This window comes from Eptesicus fuscus, chromosome 12 (genome assembly GCF_027574615.1).
Source record: "Eptesicus fuscus isolate TK198812 chromosome 12, DD_ASM_mEF_20220401, whole genome shotgun sequence".
Taxonomy (NCBI): domain Eukaryota; kingdom Metazoa; phylum Chordata; class Mammalia; order Chiroptera; family Vespertilionidae; genus Eptesicus; species Eptesicus fuscus.
The window spans coordinates 29844959-29866406 of NC_072484.1; the positions used below are offsets into that span (position 1 = coordinate 29844959).

Here is a 21448-nt window from a genome sequence, read left to right on the forward strand (position 1 = left end):
AGGCTCAAGTGGCTGTAGGCTCCTCTTAGGTCCCAGTGCAGCGGGGAGATGGGCCCCGCCCCCTGGGAACACCATACCCTCCAAGTCACTCTTGGGGGAGGGGGGGGCCTAGGAGTGAGAGCAGGAACCGGGAGCCTGGCTCCCCAAACCGGGATTACCACCAGGACAGACAGCAGTGGCACGAACTCTAAAGGGATTCTGTTTGTCCACAGGCAGCTCTTTCCAGGTCCAGCTCTGCTTGGGACCAAGGACCAAGGTCAGGCGGGGACGGGGGGAGACACTCTTATCCCCACGCTCCCCATGGCCCTTGGGGACCTCCGCTTCTGCTCACAAACATTGTCCTCTAGGCTCTCCCAGCTGGTTAATCAGACTCCCCCTCTCCCATCCTTATCACCTCCCAGCCCAGGCCAGGGTCTCCCCCTTGGACTATTGGGTCAGTTTCCTGACTCATACCTCCCCCCCCCCACCCACTTCCACCCTCTGCCCTGAAGCAAGGAGTCAGCTTCCTAAACTGCAAATCTAGTTTCCCACTCTATAACCCCTGAGCCTCCCGCCATCTCCCACTTGTGGGGTCCTTCTTTCTCTGGACTCCCCGCAACTGCTTCCACACTTATCCCCCACACAATCCCTCTTTGTCACTACCTGCCTGGTCTGCCTCCCCCCGTGACGGCAACCACAGAGTCTCTAGAAAGAAACCATTTCTCCCTCTGTCCTGGGATTGGATAGAAACTGCTGGAAAGCCCAAGTGCCCACTGGCATCCAGGGCCACTGATGGGCCCATTTGAGCTCAGCTCTCTGTTTACGTGGACTCGCCACTTCACTGCAAGAGACTTGCAGCTCTGCCTCAGCAAGAGCCCATCGGGGCTCATTCGGGTATCAGTCTTCCTGAGCCCCTGAGGACCTTGGCCCCTGAGCCTCCTTCCTGTGACCTTCCACGTCAGCAGGTGCTGAGGGTCTACAGTAGAAGCTCTGGGCCCTACCTCATCCCCTTTCCTGGACCAATGCACTCCCCCCCCCCCGTTGCAGTTAGTGCTGGCTGCTATGTGTTTTCTCTTGAGACTGGCTCCACACATAGGCGCTGCCTTGCCTGAAAATGTCTGGAAGGTTACAAGCTCCCCTTGGGAGTGTTCCCCAGCCAATTACTGACTCATACAGGGTACAGAATCCTGGCTTCCTTGCCTCAGGGGGGACAACTCTGTTGTCATTCCTTTCTCCAGGGCTCCCTGTGGATCAGGCTGAGGTTGGACTGCAGCTGAGACCCCATCCATGCTGAGCATCCCCTGCCCTGCCCTGCTTCCTTCCCTCTCTTCTCCTGAGAGCCCCTGTCTGCCTCCCCAGTAAACCTTGTACAGCTGAATCCCTCTGTCTAGGCTGGGCTTCCAGGGACCATGACCTAGGATGAGGTCTTTGTACAGATATTGCCTTTTTCTAGGCTAGAGGGCAAGGACCACACAGGCTGGGGTAAGAACTGAGGGAGCCAGACCACTGGGGAGGTGGAGGCAGGGATGAGGATGCTCACTCACACCACCAGAGATGGGGGTCCGAGAAGGCCGGAGCACCCCTGGGCCGGCTCACCTGCTTGGACATGGAGTCAATGAGACGCACATATAGGTCCTGCTCTGTCCGAAGTCCTGAGGGTGGAAAGGTGGAGAGGGCGTGCTGTGTGGGGAGCATCTGTGGCCTCTGATGACTGGAGCACACTCCACACTCTCCCCACCTGGAGGCAGGGGCCTCCTCAGCCCTGCAGCGGGGTATTTTGTGTAGCGTGGGGCTTCACTCACCGTTGTTATACACCAGCCGGAGGCGGTAATGGATCCCGTTGTTGGTCTTTTCAGCCCCAGGTTCCTACAGGGCCAAGATGGGGAGGATGCTCCCAGGGATTCCCCCACCCAGCCCTCCTCTCTACACCCACCCACTTCCCCTCCCTTCCATCCATTCACACCACCTCCCTCCTCTACTTCTCCACCGTCTCTCCGTTCACCTGCCCCTGTGGGAGGGGATCCCTGAAGCCCTCCTGCCCCCTCCCCCACCGTGCTCTGTCCCAGCCGAGCCCACGAGCCTCTCACTCGGTCCTTTTCCACGAAGTCGATGAAGGCCGTGCGCTCCACCTCCACGGGCTGCCCCTGCCGGTCATACATGGCCAGCACGAAGTGGAAGAAGTTGGATTTCCTGAGGTTGGAGGGAGGCTGCTTCTCAAAATGTGCTCGTGCCAGGCCCACGCCACTGTGGGAAGAGAGGAGCAGGAAACCACCGGAAGTGCTCTCAGAGAGCAGGACCCCATCGCCTCTGGCCAGGTGGTGGGGCTGGCCAGGATTTGGCTCTGACTCTGGGCAAGGAATTAATTGGATGGGCCCGTTCCACGCTTGCCAGGATCACTGCAGTTCCAGGCAGGGGCCTCTCAGCCCCGCCGTCACTCAGCCTGCTCTCCTGGGAACAGGAGTGGCAGCAAAGGTGTCCCAGCCAGGCTCCCTCCCAGGCTTCTCCTTGGGCCCCACCTTTTGAAGGCTGATCTCCAAAACCAAATGCATGAACAACCCATGTTACTGACCAGGGGCTCCTGTGATGGCCCTTTAGGGCACCAAGGGGCAGTTAGCAGGTTCTGGAACAAATACCCCACGGTAACCTTGCAGCGTTGCCTGGGAGGTGATGATATCCATCGGACCCTCAGAGACATCTAACTGGCCCAGGGCCATTCGTCTGCCCAGCCTGCATCTGGGCTTTGGCTGAAGGCAGGGGCGCCTCTCCAGGTGTGGAGGGACCTGCCTCCATGCTTCGGGAAAGACAGCCCCTGGCTCCCTGGGCAGGAGGATCCTTTGGCCTGGCCTTGTCAAGGGCTTTCTCCTGGGTCACCAGGAACTATTTTCAGAAGCAAGGACAGGTGAGAGCAAGAGGAGGAGAAGGACCCTTTTCACCAAATATTTCCTGAACTCCAGTGATGTACCAAGCACTGAACACATGGCACTGAGTGGGGCGCGAGTTAAATGCCTGGAAGGGGAGGGAAGACAAGAGCTGTAACCCAAGACAAAGTGGTGGGTGCCCTGCAAAAGATGTTACCATATTAAAAACTATAGAAGCAAAGGAAGAAAAAAGTGAATTCTTTCTGTGAGAGATGAGGGAAAGATTTATGGAGATGATGGCCTTTAGCTGGTCCTTGAGGGATGAATAAGAGTTCAACAGGTCTTCTCCTCATGGACCCTCGGGTCTTCTCCACAAAAGGGCAAACCAGACAGCATAAGAAATGGCAGTAGGTGTGAGTGTTAGTGTCACTGGACTACAGATTTCAAAAAGTGAAGTGAGGAGACAAAAGGCTATCTTGAAAGTGCTAGACTATGCAGGGATGCAAAAAACAGAGTTTAGACTTCCTTTTCTGGGTCAAGGTCTTCCAAAGTATATTCCTTAGATCTCTTGTAGCTCCAGATCCTTCCTTTACAAAAGTGTGCTATGGCCACAATTGCTGGAAAATGGGCTCCATAGCATACATTTGTGTATGGGGAGGCCTGGGACACCCTCCAGGAATGGATCCCACTTGGCCTGGCTCAAGCTGATGCTCCTCGTGTGTGGTAGCCAGCCTCAAAGATGGTTTCCCAGGATCCTCACCTGGTATTCAAGCCCTGCGTAGTCCCCTCACACACTGTGTCAGGATTGGTCTGTGTGGCTGATACATTATAGCACTAGTGATAGCATATGAGTTCCAATGTTGGGTCCTAAGAGACACTGTGGCTTCTGCCTTGTTCTAGCTGGCTGGCATGTTGCGAGGACATTCAAGCAGCCCCATGGAGGGTCCATGTGGAGAAGATCTGAGGCCTCCTGTCGACAGCCAGCACTAACTTGAGTGACACCTTGGAAGGAGAGCCACCAGCCCCACTCGAGCCTTCAGATAACGGCAGCCCAGGCTGTCACCTTGACTGCAGCCTCATAAGAAACCCTGAGCCATGGCTTATCTATAATAATAAAAGTATAATATGCTAATTAGATCGATGACCTTCCCAACACGAAGCCGAAGCAGGGGCTGTGAGGGAAGCCTGGGTCCCTGGTGCCAGAGGGAAGCGGTGCCGGCAGCCAGGGGAAGGAAGGCATACTCTTGCATGAATTTTGTGCATCGGGCCACTGTGTGGTAATAGATGTTAACTAGACTTACTGTAGTGATCATTTTTGAAATAAATAAATACAAATATTGAATCATTATGTTGTACACCTGAAACTAATGTAATTTTATGTGTCAATTATATCTCAATTTAAAAAATAATTTACTTGCTTATACAAAAAAGAAAGAAACCCTGAGCCAGAACCACCCACCTATGCTGTTCCCTGATGCCTGACTCTCAGAAACTGTGTGAGATAATAAATTTGTTGTCTTATGTTGCTGAGTTTTGGAGCAATTTTTTTTTTTAATGTGGCAGTAGATAACTGAGACACCATGCTTACTCAACTATGGAGCACTATTGTTGAGGGATGTGGTTTGGGAAACATGACTAAAGGCCACCGGAAGAGTCTGAAGCCAGGCATGGCTGAGAAGATGCTGCAGGCGGGTGGGCAGTGTGGTGGGTAAGTGGGAGGCTGCAGCAGGGGTAGAGGATGGGGTGGTGGGGCTGCCTTGAGAGCCATTTAGACCAGAGTCCCACCACGGACATGCCAAACGCCTGCCATATTCATCACGACTTAAGATTTTTCTTCATATAATTTAAGGGGACTCTTTCCCCCTCCCCACGTGGGAGTCTGTGCTGTGAGATTCTTTCCCCTTCCCCACGTGGGAGTCTGTACTTGTTCTTCAATAAATTTCCACCTTTGCTATAAAAAAAAGCACAACAAAATAAACGTATTCAGCTTCCTGGGAAGCCATAATATCTGAGATGTCATGGGATTGAGAGTTGAGAGGCTTGTTGTGTTTTTACTCCCAGAGTACAGTAAAAACATAAACAATAAAATGGAAATTGTTCCTCCTCTTGAAAGCCTGCTTCGGAGCCCCAGTGGTCCATGTGACATGTTGGTTCCAGAGGCAGAAGTGATGGGTCTGGTTTGTCCAGATCAAGATGAGGAGGAGGCGGGGGGACTACCAACAGCTTTTCCACACCAAAGGTTTTTCTACACAAATTCCTTTCTCTAAGGACATCCTTCTCCCTTAATCCCTCATCCTTCCTCTTCCCTCTCCCCGCTACCCCCTCAGCCTACAGTCCTTTGAAGTCCTGGCCTTGACCCTCCAAATTCCCTCAAGAGGGCTTTGATCACAGCAGGTCCCTGATTACTGTTGATGAATATGTTAATGAGGCAGCAACACTGACTCCTCCCTCCAGTCTCCAGGACCACTTTGGGGGGAGAAAAGCTCCCAGGGCCAGGTTCCAGGACCACCTGGGATGACAGGAGGCCAGGAGGGGGTGGGCTTGTGGAACCATCCCAGATCACTCTGCCCTTTATTCTGTCATCTAGCCCAGGAAAGACACTGGAAAGCGTTCAGACAGCAGGGAGTGAAGATACAGAGAAAAGCAAAAAAGGTCTTAAGAGAGGAAGGGTGGATGCAGGGCAATTACACAATCCCCTAGACCAGTGGTCGGCAAACTCATTAGTCAACAGAGCCACATATCAACAGTACAACGATTAAAATTTCTTTTGAGAGCCGAAAACCGACTTCTGCGCATGGGTCACGAAGTTTCAATCGCACTGTACATGCACGCCCGCACGTGGTATTTTGTGGAAGAGCCACACTCAGGGGGCCAAAGAGCCGCATGTGGCTCGCGAGCCGCAGTTTGCCGACCACGGCCCTAGACCACTCAACACACCCTTTCTACACAGACACCCTTGTACTTCCCAGGCCAAGAGTAAACCAATGATGCTGGTCTCTCCCATCCATCCCTCTTGACAGGTATCAGGCAGTCCTGGGTCCTGCCTACCTGCTGGCTCCTGCCAGCCTCCTAAGAACCAGACCTGGGAAGTCGGGCCTAAGCCCCAAGCCAAGCTCCCTTCACAGGGTCCACCCTCATTCTTGGAGAGCGAGGTCAGGTGCCCTCGCCTGGGGTCTGTGACACTGGTGCTGCCAGCTGGGGAGTATGGAGGGGCTTCCCTGTCTCATAGGCCTGTGCCCCACCCCACAGGGATCAGGCTCAGTCCCACTTCCCCTGAGACAGCCCAGCATTATCCTCTCTTCCCCACCTTGGTTAGTGGGTCTGAGGCACAATCCTCCTGGGCTCACCCACCCAGGCAAAACAATGGGGCCCAGGTGGCTAGTGTAGAGCTGTGAGACAGGATCACTATCCTGAACACAACAATGTGACAGCCGCAGCCCCTGCAGGCCAGGAGACTGCAGATTGGGCAAGCCCCCTGCTGGGCACACCCAGGCCTGCTCCTGGTCTGTGAATGTCTCCAGTTTACCCAGTTCAAACCCAGCCCGATGTGTGAGAAGATCAAGGTGAGATAGAAAAGGTTTTGCTCAAAGACATGCTAGTATTCCTATGAACTGAGAGACAGAGAATGACAAAGGATCAGCACATCAGTGAGAGCATCAGAGGCTGGTCCGGACTAGGCCTTTCTTCTCCTGGTCCCCCCAGGCACCTCCACTCCCACCCCCAGCGTGCAGTAGGTGACCGACCAACATCCCTGAATGGAACTGTAAGCCCCAAAGGAGAGGGTTGAGAGAGGGAAGGAGAGAATTTTGCTTTTCTCCCCTTGGGAATAGCTGAAGCTCTTGTAATGAGAAAACAAACCACAATTAAAGAACAGAAAGAAACTCAGAAGAGAGCCAGGGATGCGGAGAGGTCTGAGAGCCCTGGTGCACGCGGCCTGTGCGTAGATGTGTGGGATACAGGTGGGAGGTGGGACCACTCACTGCTCTCTCACTAGCTTAGAAGCAGACAGATGTAGATGAAGGCCAACGTCTCTGATTCTGTGGTCTCCAAGTTCAGAGTGTGGGGAGAAACGGCGAGAATGTTTATCGATGAGACTCCTTTACCTTAAAAGAAGGGAGACTGGAGTAGAGCCTCTGGCGTCTGGAGAAGCAAGTGTTTTATTTGGGTTTCCCCAGAAGCAGAACCCTCACATGCAAAGCTTATGTGGGAGATGAGTCGGGAAACACTGATGGAGGTGGGGAGTGAGAGAGAAAAGGAAAGGCGGTTTATAAAGGGTGCATTAGTGAAAAGTTGCTCCTGTGGGCAACCGCACCGGGGGCTCTGGAAACAGTCGGGGGCACGTGCTTTGGCGTTATTGCGCAGAAGGCTGGAAGGAACTGGGTATTTATCCACCGACTCCAGCCAGCCATTGGCTGAGGGCTTCGGGAATACTTCGCAGGTGCTTCTGGCCTGATGTGCAAGCGGGCAGAGCAGGCCCTGGGAGCCTAAATAAGTGTTAGGAATCAGATACTGGCAGGGAAGCAGACCCTTTACGAGGCTCCAAGAAGACATGGGTGGGGTGCCATCCACCCGGGTGTAATGGAAGCCATAGAAGCGGACAGGCACAAGAACTGCCTCACCTGGCACCTTTGTGGTTGGGGCCTCTAATTCAGAAACAGCTCATTCACTTCGCCTCATCCGAGCACAGAGCCTGCCACACAAGTGGCCTTTCCAGATAAATGTAGTTGAGTGGTGAAAACAGCCACACGAGCTACTTTTTGTAACACTCTAAAGCGAATTATACATCTCACTTTCTTAAAAATACTGTTTTCAACAAAATGTTCAAAACGCTTTCCTACCAACTCCGGAGGGAGCCGAGGTGGTGGGCCATTTGCCCCTGTACTAAAGAACCAGGATATGGGAGGAGAAAGTAGTCACTTTCGTATTTGCCCCAGGGCCCACTCACCCCCTTCCCATCTTCTGTTCTGGAATAGCCCCAAAGTTAAAGGCAACTGTGACCACAAAAAAAAAGCTGTGGTTTGCACAGCTAGTTTTTGGTGGGAGGACACTTGCCTTGTAGCAAACATGGTGTGTGCATGGGCTTCCTGAGCACTGTGCTGGGAGTCCAAGTTCAAGGACAACCTGACCTTCACAGTCTGGGCCACTCAGGTGGCCTGTGCTCCAGAGTACAGAGGGGTGATATGGGGACATACTAGGGGCTGCCAAGTTGTCTGGCTGTTATTGCTAGGGCCACCCAGCGGTGCCTGGAGGTGCTCCTTTGTGAGGCTGAGCAGGATGCCCCAGAGTCCTTCTCACAGAAGCTGCTGGACTTTGCCATGACTGGGCAGTACAGACAACACCTCCCTCACCTTCTCTGCTCTGTTCTCAGGCCTCCAGTGGTTCCTCACATCCTTGACTACAGGGTTATTATAAACACTAGCAATTTAAAACAAGTAACTCAAACCACAGAGGACAAGTGGCTGAAGCTGGAGCTGTGGCTTCCCCCCAGAGGCACCCTCAGGCTCCTTCCTGCTCCTGCTCAGCACCAAATCCTCCCTCTTACCGTCCTTGACAGCCCAAGGTTCTGACAGTGCCTTGGCTTGGGCCCGATCCCTCTTGGAGTCTGGGATGCTGGGGAAGTGGGGGCAAGCCCTGAGGTCATCAGAAATGAGGAGAGGCTGTTTTTTGACCACCCTCCCCCCGAAGGTGGAAGGAGCAAAAAATGTATGTCTAACTACATCTGAACCCTTGTCTCAGATTTCCCTAAAGTCTCTGCTAAATCCTGCTCGTCCTTTCCCTACCCTGGCATGGTTCCCTAGGTGCCCCCTTGCTTTCCTCTGCATCCTCACTTCCTCCAAGCGTCCCACTGGCCCCCAGTCTCCCTGCAGGCATCCCCAGGGCCCCTGGGACTGCAGGTAACCATCAAGCTGGGCCTGGCATTCCTGGCCCTAGCCAAGATCGACTGGCCTAGTCCTGCCCAACCCGACATGCCCAGAGCCTGGCTGTGCCACGGACCAGGGAAGATAAAAGCAGAAGCTCGCTGGTGTGCACCCACCTCAACCACGTGGGCAGAGGAGGACCTAGTGGCTAGAGGCAGCTGTTCAGAAGCCATGTCCACAGAGGCCTGCCGGAAGGAGAGGAGGCTTGGGGGCTGCTTCCCATCCCCTGCCCCCACTGCCCCAGCAGCGGCTCTGATCACCTGCCCCAGGAAACTGTCTCAGCCACCGAGGTCCCTACACAAGAAGGAAAAAGACCGGCCACCCTGCGCCTCTCTGCCCACTCCCTCACCACCCACCCACAGGCCTGTCTGCCAGGTCCCAGGCTGAGGAGCGGCTATTAATTATTAAAGCAAACAAAAGCATTTCCTAGCAGGGAGGCTAGCCTGCAGCTGCTTACAGGAAAGGCGGCCCCAGCTGGCTTGCCTCTCAGGACCCTGCAAGGGCGAGGGAACCAGCTGGAGGGGAGGCTGGCCTGGGTCCCCCACGGTCCAGGGCTGGGAATCATACAGAAAGACAGGACAGCTGCCTGTGCGCCGAGCACTCTAACAAGAGGATGTGGGTCTGAAGGGGAGTCGGGGAAGCTGGGATATGGGTCTCAGAGCTAAAGTCCTACTGGCCCAGGGAGGGGACGGTCATGGCAATGGCCAGGGTCCTGTGCAGAGCTCTGCACTTGGAAGACTCTGCCAGTCTCTGCACCAGGCTTCCCTGCGCTCCGCTGTTGTCTCCAGTGTGAGGGTATGCAGCCCCTCTTTCCCCCATCCCTCTTTTTTAAAAAAAATATTTTATTTTTTTACAGAGAGGAAGGGAGAAGAATAGAGTTAGAAACATTGATGAGAGAGAAACATCGATCAGCTGCCTCCTGCACACCCCCTATTGGGGATGTGTCCACAACCAAGGTACATGCCCTTGACCGGAATTGAACCTGGGACCCTTCAGTCCGCAGGCCGATGCTCTATCCACTGAGCCAAACTGGTTAGGGCCCATCCCTCTTCTGCTGAGAACTTCCTGTTGCAGAACCTGCCTACTGTCCTTAGGCTCTGGGGCTTCTCCGTCTCTAGCTTCTGTAAACCTTGGCTTTGCAGAGCTGGAGAGCAGCAGCTGCCCCAGTACCTGGTTCCTGGGGTCAGGTAGATCCTGGCGACCACCAGAGTAGAGAGGGGAGCCCAACAGAAAGGGGTTTGGGATCTTCCAACACGCACTCCCGTCTCCTTCAGCAGATGCTCATTGCCCCTCTACTGACTGCTCGAGCCTGTCCTCGCGCCGCGCCGTGGACACAAGACGAACAAGCCACCCTCCTTGCTCTGAAGGAACAGGCTAGCAGGCCAGGAAGCCCGGGAGAGGCAGGGCACAGCTGACTCTGGCCTTAGGCAGCACTAAAAACCATTCCCTTGGGTTGGGTGGGAGGGCGCAGAGAGAGAAGGTACTGGGTAAGACTATTCGGTGGGCATGTGGGTGCTAGGAACAGGGGAACTGTTTCAAGAGACGCTGCTGAGTGACAAGTATCATAGAAAGGCTGCAAGGAAATTTGGGATCAGGCTGTGATGGGCCTTGAATGCTGAATATCTGGGAGGAAGAGGGAGTCACTGAAGTTTTTAACTGAAGAGGGACACGAGCAGAGAAAAGTTCTTTGGAAATATTGCTTTGGTCCCCAGTGCATGGCAGATGGTTTGGGGGAGGGGTGAGAGGCTGAGGTTGGACAATAGGAAACCAGGGTAGGTTAACCATCAGCCAGAGAGGAAAGTGGTGGAGGGCGTGTCATCGTTAAAAGATGTCTGTAGGCACTGAGATCAGGAGTGGGACACAAGAGGGAACTTCCAGAAGCCATGACAACCAGGTGACTCGGGGGCAAAGGAGAGCATCAAAGACAGCTAAGCAGCCTTGGGGGCAGTGCTCCTGGGCAAGTTTCTCAGAGAGGAGAGGGAGAGGAACCAGGCGGAGGCTGAAGAGGGAGGTGGGGACAGGAAAGGAAGTTTTGTTGTTGCTGTTTTAGGATGAGCACGAGACCAGCTGGGGATTGAGATGCAAACAGGAGAGAGGCTGGGCTGCTTGGGGAAGAATGAGGAGAAAGGATTGGCCTGCTCTCTGGAAGGAGGTGACCCAGAGTCACTCAAATGTGGAGGAGGGGGCCTCTCAGGCTGTGCCCTAAGACAAGTCTCTGGGATTGGAGACATGCAGCCCAGGCCTGAAGAAATGCCCCATTTCAAATGGGGGAAGCCTTCTGAGCCCAGCAGTGTGGCCCTGCGGACTCAAATTTGACCCCCAAGCACCAGTCAAGACCCCCATGTGAAGACAACACTTCTGGTGGCCGAATCCCCTGGCAGAGCCCCACTCCACACTTCCTCACCCACAGAAGCTACAAGGCCCCTTGCCTCCTTCACATCTGCTCCCCCCTCATCCAACCTGCTGCCTGGGGCTGGGACACAGGGGAGGGTCAGAGGGAAAGAGGAACCTGAAAGCCCAGCGGCCCCATTGGAGCTCCGTATCCACGGTTATATAGCCAGAGGTGGAGAGAAACATGGGGCGATGTTACTAGTAAGAAATGGATTATGTCAAATTAAATAAAAAAAAAACAGAACCAACAGAAAAACAACAGGATACAAAATTGTATGCATAGCACAGGGGGAAAAAACCAACATGGTAATGAGAAGAAAGATGGGAAGAAAGTGTTGACAGTAGTTGTATTAGAGAGGTGGGGTTTTGTTTCCTATTTTCCAATTTTCTGGAGTATAATTATATCGTGAGTGAATTAATGCAGAGGCAAGACCTTTCTCTTCTTGAAGAGATGAACTCCAGAGAACAACCCCCACCCCCACCCCGCTCCCTCCTGACAGTCATAAAACGAGGAGCAGAACCACTGGTTCGGTTTGAGCACGAAACAAGGTGTGTTAGGGGTAAGGCTGGGGCTGGACTCCGAGTGGTGTCCCCTGGACAGGACAGGACAGGAGATGTGACTATATGGCCTGGGTGCCAGGCCATCCCCTATAACAGTGGTCGGCAAATGCGGCTCGCGAGCCACATGCGGCTCTTTGGCCCCTTGAGTATTTAGCTTAGGAGTACCCTAATTAAGTTAATAACAACGTACCTACCTATATAGTTTAAGTTAAAAAAATTTGGCTCTCAAAAGAAATTTCAATCGTTGTACTGTTGACTAATGAGTTTGCCGACCACTGCCCTATGAGAATCCCTTCAGGCTGCTGTACAAGCAGCTGCTCAGGACTCTGGGAAGCCCGGCTTTCACCTGCCCCAGCTGTCTGCAGAGGCCGCACCTCTCTATGCTACTCGCCCCCCCTCCCCCCGCCACCTTTGCCCTCCCATGCTCACAACTAGAGATACAAAAAGCTGGGGGCCCTAGGTTGTGGGGGCTGGTCAACACATCTCTAAACTTCCTTTCCAAATCCAGGAGTCCATCCCCCCACCCAGCCTCCTGCGAAGGAGTCAGAGGAGATGGGTGTGGGAGCGGGCTTCCCAGGACACCCAGCCTCCCGCAGGACCCACCAGAAAAACACCTTGAGAAGAGGCGGGACCTGAGCGGCCCTGCCCCATTCCCAGCCCCAATCACTCTAGCTAGCAAAGCGGGGTGCCCGCCTCATCTTTTCCCATTCTTCAGCCCCCAGCCGCTTCTCCAGCCCAGCACACCCATCCTCCAACTGAGGGGCGTGGGAAAGCAGAAAGGGGGCTGGGTTTGAACCCCGGAATTGGACCTGGAGAGGCACTGGGACTGCCCAGGAAGCAGGGGTTGGCCGTTCCTACACGGCGGGTGGCTGTGGGGCTCGGCTCAGGACGGCGGGCAGGCGGGATACCTTTTCCTTAGAGCCAGGGGTGGCCGGGCTCACCTGCAATCGTCAGAAGTCAGAGCCGGGGCAGCCTGGAGTGGAGGCAGAAGCCCCGCCCCGGCCTGCCCGCCCCACATCCTCAGGAGAGAGCACTGACGCTCGGGCAGGGTGGGCGGGAGAGCTTGCTGGGACTGTCCAGAGTTAGGGCTCCCTCCAGCCCGCGCCTTAGCGGCTCCGCTGGCTGAGCGACGGCGGCGCGGAGCCGTCCAACCCCAGAGCGCTGGGTCGCTTCCGAGCGCTTACCTCTGCGCCGCGGTGCTGGCGTCCAGGATGCCTGCGCCCTGCATCCAGGAGCGCACCGAACCCAGGCCTGCAGGCAGTAGCGGCTCTTCCTTCAGGTTCAGCCCGCCGCGGGGCAGAGCGTCCTGCGCAGGGAACATAAGGGCGCGCAGTGGGTGGGCGCCCCCAGCACGGGGGATCCGCTCCCCCTGAGGCTGCGGGCGTCTCAGCTCCCAGGGACCCGACGGCACCGACGCCTCTAGGAGGGCAGCGCAGCGCGGAGTCCCGGCGGCTCAGTGCGCACTAGCCTCTGGGGCGCTCCCTCGGAGAAAGCGGGTCCGCGAGCGCCAGCGCTGTCCCCACCCCTCCCGGGGCGCGGGGCGGGGAGATGGAGGGATTCCCCCGCGGCCTGAGCGCTGGCGGGCGGACTGAGAGAGGGGTGGGGAGGGCGGGAGCGCAGCCGGCACCCGGTCCGCGCGGAGGCGCCCCAGAGGCGCGCTCTGGCGGCTGCCCAGGGCCGCGGTCGTCGGAGGGGGGGCCCGAGCGCCCTAGGAGCTGCCTCCGGCGAGGAGGGGGCGCGGGGCTGCCCGCCCTTTTCCCCTCGCCGCCCCCACCTCCCGCCCGCCCGCGGCGCCGGCGCGGGGCGCTGATTACCATCCGGGAGGCGGAGGCTGCGGGCGCGGAGCTCGGCGGCGGCGGTGGAGGCGACAGCGGCGGCAGGGGAGGCAGGAGCAGCAGCAACCGCGCGTCCCGGGGAAAGGCTGGGGCAGCGCCGGGCCAGCAGACGCCGCCGCCGCCAGCGCCCCGCTTGCCCCGGCGCCCCGGCCCTGCCGCAGCCCCGGGCGGCAGCACCTGGAGCAGCAGCAGCAGCAGCCCGGCCGACTCCCCCCGGGGCCCGGTTCCCGCGCCGCCCCGCCGCGGCCGCCGCCGCCCGCCGCTCCCCAGGGCCTGGCCGCGGGCCCGGGCCATCCCGCCGCCGCCGCCGCTCCCGGGGGAGCGGGAGCCGAAGGGAGGGAGCGCGCGCGGGAGGAGGGATGGCGGGAGCAGGCGGGCCCAGGGGACTAGGGGCCGGGGGAGGCGGGGGCGGGGCGGCGCGGCTGGCCGAGGGGCGGCCAGGGACGTGACATCATCGGGGGAGGAGCGGCCGGGCCCGGGCCGCCGCGGCGGGGCGGACCCTGGCGAGTCAGTCGCCGGGGCTGGGGGCTGCGGCCTGGCCGAGGCAGCGGGAAGGACCGGAGGGACCGGCGGGGCCAGGGAGGCCCCGGCAGTGAGCAGACGGGGCTGTGCGGCGGGGGCGCCGGCCACGCTGCGCTCAGAAACCACCGCCACCTCAGGGTCGCCCCAGGACGGTCCTCCGGCTTCTCAGCCTCCTCAGCCTCCCCTGAGTACCCGTCGCTCTTCACGCCGTCGCCCTGGTCCTGTACTTGCTGCTCATTTTGACGCCTCCGAGCTTGTACTCTTGATGGTCTTTGCTCCAGGCTGTCCTCCGGGCATTTCTCTGATGGACCTGACCTCGGCTTAACCTCAGCCCAGGACGCAAACCTCTGTCTCTTAGACTGGATCCAGGGGCGCTGAGCGGAGTCCCTGCACCCCCACCCCCAATCCCTGTCATCTCTAGTCCTTGTTGCCTCAACTTAAAGCATTTTTCTTCCAACTTGTGCCTTTCCAAAACCTCTTGCTTTTTTATTGCAAATTGGAGACGTAGGGCTTGGAGTTCGGACTCAGAGTCAGCTCACTTTGTCTTTCTCTTCAGCCAGAGAATCTTCCCTCTCAGATTTCATTCTCTTTTATTAGTTCCTGGCACAGACATCATCTTACCCTTGACCCCGGGGTAGAGCCATTTCTGCCCCTCTCTCCAATTCTGTCCTGGTGTGTCTTGCCAGGCTTTGCACAAGCCCAGAATGAGTCCAGCACTTGCCTGCAGAACAGCATGGGGGTGGCCTGCCCTGCCCGCTGTGTCACTCTCAGACACCCCCAGAATATTACTTTCCTGCCCCAACTGACTCCCACCCTCTTTTTGAGGGGCCTCCAAGTGTGTAGTTAGTGGTCTGCCCCACATGGACCCAGATGAAGGACCCCAGGGATACTGCTGGGCCTCCTACCACCCCAGAGGTTCCCCCACTCCTGTCCACCTCTGTCCTTTTCATCATCCTTCCCTTTCCCTGTCCCCCTCTCCATCACCTGCAGGGCCTGTCACTCCCTCCCAGACTAATCAAGGGCTCAGCTTTTACCACAGGTGAGATTATCAAAGGGAGGTCTCTCCTTAAGGTGAATTCTTATGCCAATCTCTCCCCCTCCTTACCTGGCTCTCTAAATCCTTGCTCCTCCCAGTGTGGTCCCTGGACCAGCCGCATTCGCATCACAGGGGAGCTAGTTAGAAATGTAGAATCTTAGGCCCTGCCCAGGCCTGCTGAATCAGAACCTGCCTTTTAACAAGATCCCGGGAGATTTGTAGACACGTTACGTTTGAGCAGCATTGCTCCAGAGAAACCGCCCAAAGCTGTTGCATACATGCTCCACCTTCAAACCTGCCTCTGGCTTTTACATTTTTAGCAGACACCCTACCTCTTACTTAACGGAGAGGAGGTAGGAATCTTAACAGGATCCTGCTGTCTCTCAGCTGTGCATCATTTTCAACCTTTCTCAGTTTTTTTTTTTTTATCCATTCTCTTCTCTCCTTGTACTTCGGAGAAGCAAGCACCAGGGACCTCTTTGCTCGGTCTCATCTTTTGCATCTCCTGATGTTGCCCCATATGATCTGCTTGGGTTTTGATCCTCCTTCTTTCCTCTGCTCAGAACTCCCCACTCTTAAAAGAATCTTCCCCTTGTCCCGCCTCTTCCTCCAACTTGTGCCCCTCCTGTTTCTGAGAAAGTCCACAGGCCCACTCCCCAAAACAACGCCTTCCTTGCCAGTCTGGCCCGCACTGCTGCTGTTTGCTCTTCTCTGGCCTCAGGCCTCTGACCCCCCTGCAGCGTTGGGCTCTCCGCTCCCCCTCCCACTCCCCCCACCTCTCTCCTCTTACCCCTCTGAGTGCTTCAGCCCCTCTGTGCCTTGCTCCCTTCTCTCCTTCTCAGAGAGCGCATGCTCTCCCACAGTCTCAGAGGCCATCTGTGGGGAAAAGGTCTAGTGTGGGCCTCCATCTTGCTTCTGTCAGTCCTGGACACCGGCTGGTGAGGACAGGGTTGGGGAGGAAGGGAGCAACGGCCTCCACTGAGGGTCCCTGTCATGACAGCTCTGCCCCTGGGCCGGGCCTGCTTCATCTCCGCATGCTCAGGCCACACTGCCCATGGCACCTCCTCCCAATGCCCAGCAGGCTGGGGGCCAGGCATTGGGGCTCAGGCCACACTGCCCATGGCACCTCCTCCCAATGCCCAGCAGGCTGGGGGCCAGGCATTCATTTCTGCCATTTTCACCACCCTGCCCACAGACATCTCTATCAGATCTTAAGGATTCTCCTTCCATGTCCTTCTCCCTACCCGAGGGCCCACAGTGCATATCTTTAACAATTAAAAGCATTTGTCCTCCCCTGCTCTGCACCCTGACTTGGAGGAGAAATTTACCCCAGTCTGGTGACAACCTCCTTAGCTCTCTGCCTGCCCACAATTGTCTATCCCACAACCACCCTCCATCCTCCTGCCACAATTTTTTAAAAAGCCTGCCATCACTTGCTTAGGAACTTCCAAAATGTTCTCACGACTCCCCGAGGAGACATTTAGGGACTCAGTTCAGGGACACTCTAGGCCCTTTGACGCCTGATCCAAATGTCTCTTGCCAGCCTGCCTTCCTTCCATCCCCTTGCTGTGCGCGTCTCTTACGTGCCTGACACGGAAATCACACTGTTTCTCAAACACAGTCCCACACTCTCAGCTCCACCCCTTCACGCTGGCTGTCCCCTCTGCCTGCAGTGCCCTCACTTTTGCAACACCTTTCTTCTCTGGGAGGCAACAGGGTCCACATTCCTTTTCATAATGGCTGCAGAGCTTCATGGTTCTAGAAGGACTCTTTCCAAGGTACATTTGGGTGATAGGGTCTCAGTATTAACCTGGGACAGAAAGGGAGGTCAGTCAACCCAGGAAAGTGGTGCTGAGCTAAGGTCAATCTGGATGGGCTCCTGACTTACCTGGATTTCCATTCTATTCTAACCACATGGATTAGAAAGAAACCAACCAGGATGGCATTTGAGGCTTCTCAGGGCCTGCAGCCCCAGAGAAGGGCTTAGAGCCACTGAACCAAGGGATGAGGCCTGTGGGTGATGAGGGTGCCAGCTGGGCTCAGCAGGTGGAAGGCCAGGGAGCAAATTGTGGGTCAGCCTTTAAGGTCAAAGGTAATCTTCTTTTCTTTAGATTCAGCAAGTCTGTTTCTCAGACCTCTATGTGTGTTTTTATTTTGCATTACTTATCTTAATTCCTTTGGCAAATTTCTCCTCTCAAACTGCGGCAGCTTCTCCATGAAGAAGGGATTTGGGGCCCTAGCCGGTTTGGCTCAGTGGATAGAGCCTGTGGACTGAAGGGTCCTAGGTTTGATTCCAGTCAAGGGCACATACCTGGATTGCAGGCTCAATCTCCAGTAGGGGGGTGTGCAGGAGGCAGCCAGTCAATGATTCTCTCTCATCATTGATGTTTCTCTCTCTCTCTCTCCCTGTCTCCCTTCCTCTAAAAGCAATAAAAATATATATATTTTTTTAAAACAAGAAATGTGTACTTTAAAAAAAAGAAAGAAAGAAGGGATTTGGGGGCCCGCTGTAGTTGTGGTTACAGAGAGCTGGAGGGGGGGAGGTGGTGACAGGTGGAGGAGGCTGGGTCCAAGCCCACAGAGAATGCCAGTCCTCTCTGGCCCAGGCAGAGGCTCACCCCAGACCACCAGCCCAGAGCTCTGACCTCATCTTTCCCTGTCATGGACGTTTGTGCTCACAACCACGGGGAAGGCTCTTGTCATGTGCCCAGTGCTAGAGAATAAGCAAAGACTAAAACACAGGTTCTGCCCTTATGGACACCACAGTGTGGTGGTGGTGGTGGGGGCGGTGGGGAGGCCTTATAACACTCAGGGTCACTCGAAGTGACCTGGACTGTTAAAGATGCACGGGCAAGCATGGGACCAGTGCAGGAGGACCTGGGCCTGAGAAGGGGCAAAGGGGTTCTTGGGCAGAAGGACAAGCATATGTAAGACTAGAACAGTTCAATGGGTGGAAGCTTTTAGCACCTGGGGCATCATGCTTGTGCCGAGGATGTCACACTGAGGAGCCTGGAATTTTCCCTGTCGGCCTGGCTTTAAAACAGTATCTTAACATTTGGCAGAACTCGTCCATCCTTCCCTCTCTTTTTTTCCAAAAGGGGGTGCAGCACCATAGAAAACAGGTCCGAAGCGGTGCATTCGGCAGAAGTTGGTCCATAGCGCCCCCTAGAGGTTCCATAGTGTCAGGCCAGCACTTGGATCCACTTGACGCCAAGATCATTAAAATATAGGAAGGATAAAAAAATAAAATAAAGCCTGAATCAAATATGGCTGTCCAATAGAGATGACGAGGGCCATCCCAGAGGATTCCTGGTGGGCATGCCCAGTTCAGCCTTCCTCCCTGTGGACTGCTGAGGTCTCCTCAGCTGCTTCAGGAAAAACCTGCACTCCTGGTGTTAGTCTTGCCTTAGGATCCCATTTCCCGCTTCTAGGCTGAGTTATTCAATCCTAAATAGTAAGACGATGAGAGCTGTAACGGTGGACGCTTTGGCAGGGGAGTTGAGCTGCCATCTTCAGTCTCTGGGCTGGAGCAAAGGCTGCCTGTCCCCTCGATATTCCTGGCTGTTTGATTTTTAAATTATGGCATAATACAGCAAATTGCCCATGTGTATACACCTCAATAAATTTTTACACATGTATATATCCATATAGCCACTGCCCTGATTAAGATACAAGCCATTTCCAACGTCCCATCTCTTGTACCTCCTCCTGGTCAATACATGCCCTGCAGAAGTAACTCCTCTCCTGACTTCTCACACTGTAAACTGATTTTTCCCATCCCTGGAGTTCATATAAAAGGTATCTATCATGCACTGTTTTGTATCTGGCTTTTATTCATCATTATATCTGTAAGATTTATCCATGGTGTTGTAAGAGTAGTTCGTTTATTTTCATTTGTGTAGTATTCCTAGTGCATACTTTAAATAACTTTAACTCAGTAGAAGTTTTTGTATGTGTGTGTGCTTCTCATGCCTAGTTTTGTCACTCATTTATGAAACTGTGGATCCCATAGTTTGGCCCTCCTGGCCATATACTCAGTCCCATAATGCTCTGTTTCTCCTTGGCCCTGACTCATCCTCCACCACTTCTTCACTCCCTGGAACATCTGCCAAACCCTTTAGAAACCCTTCTGCATAATTAACCAGCCTCCTCATATTTCCAGCATTCCTTTTAAAGATTTCTCTCACCTCCAGCCCTAACTGAAACCTGGATGACACCTGTTAGGGACTGAATGTTATGTCCCCCTGAAATTTACATTTTAAATCCCTAACACCCATTGTGACTGTATTTGGAGACAGGGCCTGAGAGGAGGTGATAAAGTTTAAACGAGGTCATAAGGATGGAGCCCTAATCTGATAGAGCTAGTGATCTTATAAGAAGAGAAAGATAGAGCAGAGCGCTCTCTCTACCATGTGAGAACACAGCGAGAGAGTGGCCATCTGCAAGCCAGGAAGAGTCCTCACCAGGAACTGAATCGGCTGGCACCATGATCTTGGACTTCCCGGCTTCCGGTACTGTAAGAAAATAAGTTTATTTTGTGCGGGTGGTGTGGCTCGGTTGGGCATCGTCCTGTGCACCTAAAAGTTACCAGTTTGATTCCTGGTCAGGGCACTTGCCCGGGTTGCGGGCTCGATCCCTGGTGTGCAGGAAGCAGCTGATCAATGTTACCCTCTCACATTGATATTTCTCTCTCCCTCTCCCTTCCTCTCTCTCTAAAAATTAATTTTAAAATCTTAAAAAAAAAAAAGAAGTTTTTGTTGTATAAACGCCCAGTCTCTGGTATTTTGCTGTGGCAGCCTGAGCAGACTAAGACAACACCCCAGACACCCTTTATCCTAACGGAAGGTCCTTCCTAGCAATTACTGTTTATTCTCTTTCCTCCCACTACATGGCAGTATTTGCAATTTGCCACTCCACCCACCACTACTTTCAAGCCAGTAAGTTAACTTGTTACTGTTTCATGGATGCTGGCAGAAGACCTGAAATTCCTGGAGAAGAAACAGAGAAATCTGTTACAGCACAGCAAGTAGCAAAAGCATCATGTTTGCATCAGTTCTTCTTGACCCTTAAGTCCCACAGGGACAATGTGGAGGAGGCCTGTGTGTGCTGTGCATACAATGGGCTTGTGTTGCATCTGAGGAACACGGGCATGGGGAATCCACCTCTTTTCTAGAAGGCAATAGCATGCTTTTTGTCCTGGAGAGAGATAATACGTCATTCTCCAGGTTGGTTGCTGCACACACACCCCTGACCAGGAATCAAATAGTCCATGCAACAAGGAAAACAGAAAGAATCTCATGGATACAGAGAACATTTGGATGGTTTCGAGGAGGGAGGTGGGTCGGGAGGCTGGGTGAAAAAGGTGAAGGGGTTAAGAAATACAAATGGGCAGTTATGAAAATATGGGGATGTAAAGTACAGCATAGGGAATATAGTCAGTAATATTGTGATAACAGTGTATGGTATCAGATGGGTGATCACTTTGTAAGTTACATAAATACCTAATCACTAAGTTGTACACCTGGAACTAATAAAATATGTATGTCAACTGTAATTGAAGAATAAATTATAAAAGAAAAGAAATAATCCAGACAGAGTGGTCAGGGCCTTATATTCTTGGCATGCCCAGTAGAAATGAGTAGTGGTGCACAGGGCCCATGGCAGCTCGCCTCTCCCCACAATGGGCCCCACACATTCCGGGCTGAACGTGAATATTCACCTGAGTATGCTGTTCCACCCGCCACTCTGATTAATCTGATCAGCAGAGGCTGGGACCAAATCTGTTCAATCTGCCTCATAGAGAAGTTAATTAAGGCTACTATCAATAGAACTTCAAGCAGCTAAATGAGACCAACCTGAAGTGCTGGCTTCAACCATGCCACCCAGGATCCCACACTCAGTCACCTGTGAATAAGTCTCATCTTATTTCAGGCAGCCAGGATATAGTCTAACGTCAGGTTATTATCTATTAAAATTCTCACAAGTGAGTTTTAGACTAATCTGCTGATCTTTGATGTCATTGCTAATAATTATAGGAGAAAACAGATAGGCCAAAAAGCACTCCTCAACGTTAATAAGGAGACATGCCATGACCCACATATAAAAATACACTCTAAAGGGTCACATACAAACACACACATGTCAGTCGAGTTCAAGATTTGGTTTTAAGCCCGGCTCCGTGGTTGAGCATCGCCCTATGAACCAGGAGGTCATAGTTTGATTCCTGGTCAGGGCACATGCCCGGGTTACGGGCTCAATCCCCAGTAGGGGGTATGCAGGAGGCAGCCCATTGATCAGTGATTCTCTCTCATCATTGATGTTTCTATCTCTCTCTCCCTCTCTGATATC

At 54.2% G+C, this 21448-nt stretch overlaps 1 protein-coding gene across 2 annotated transcripts in view; it reads right to left on the minus strand.

Moving 5' to 3' along the window:
- The window catches only part of EBF4 (EBF family member 4), a 52149-nt gene extending 38313 nt beyond the window's left edge, over positions 1-13836 (minus strand). The window contains exons 1-5 of one of the 2 annotated variants that reach the window (XM_054723903.1): positions 13522-13836; positions 12892-13013; positions 2067-2223; positions 1782-1845; positions 1576-1631 (exon numbers count right to left, since the gene is read on the minus strand). In XM_054723903.1, coding sequence (XP_054579878.1) covers positions 1576-1631; positions 1782-1845; positions 2067-2223; positions 12892-13013; positions 13522-13836 — 714 coding nt within the window. Of the gene's footprint in view, positions 1-1575; positions 1632-1781; positions 1846-2066; positions 2224-12891; positions 13029-13521 lie in introns of those variants that run through there. The other variant, XM_054723904.1, reaches the window with a different exon arrangement.
- Positions 13837-21448: the final 7612 nt, after the last annotated feature.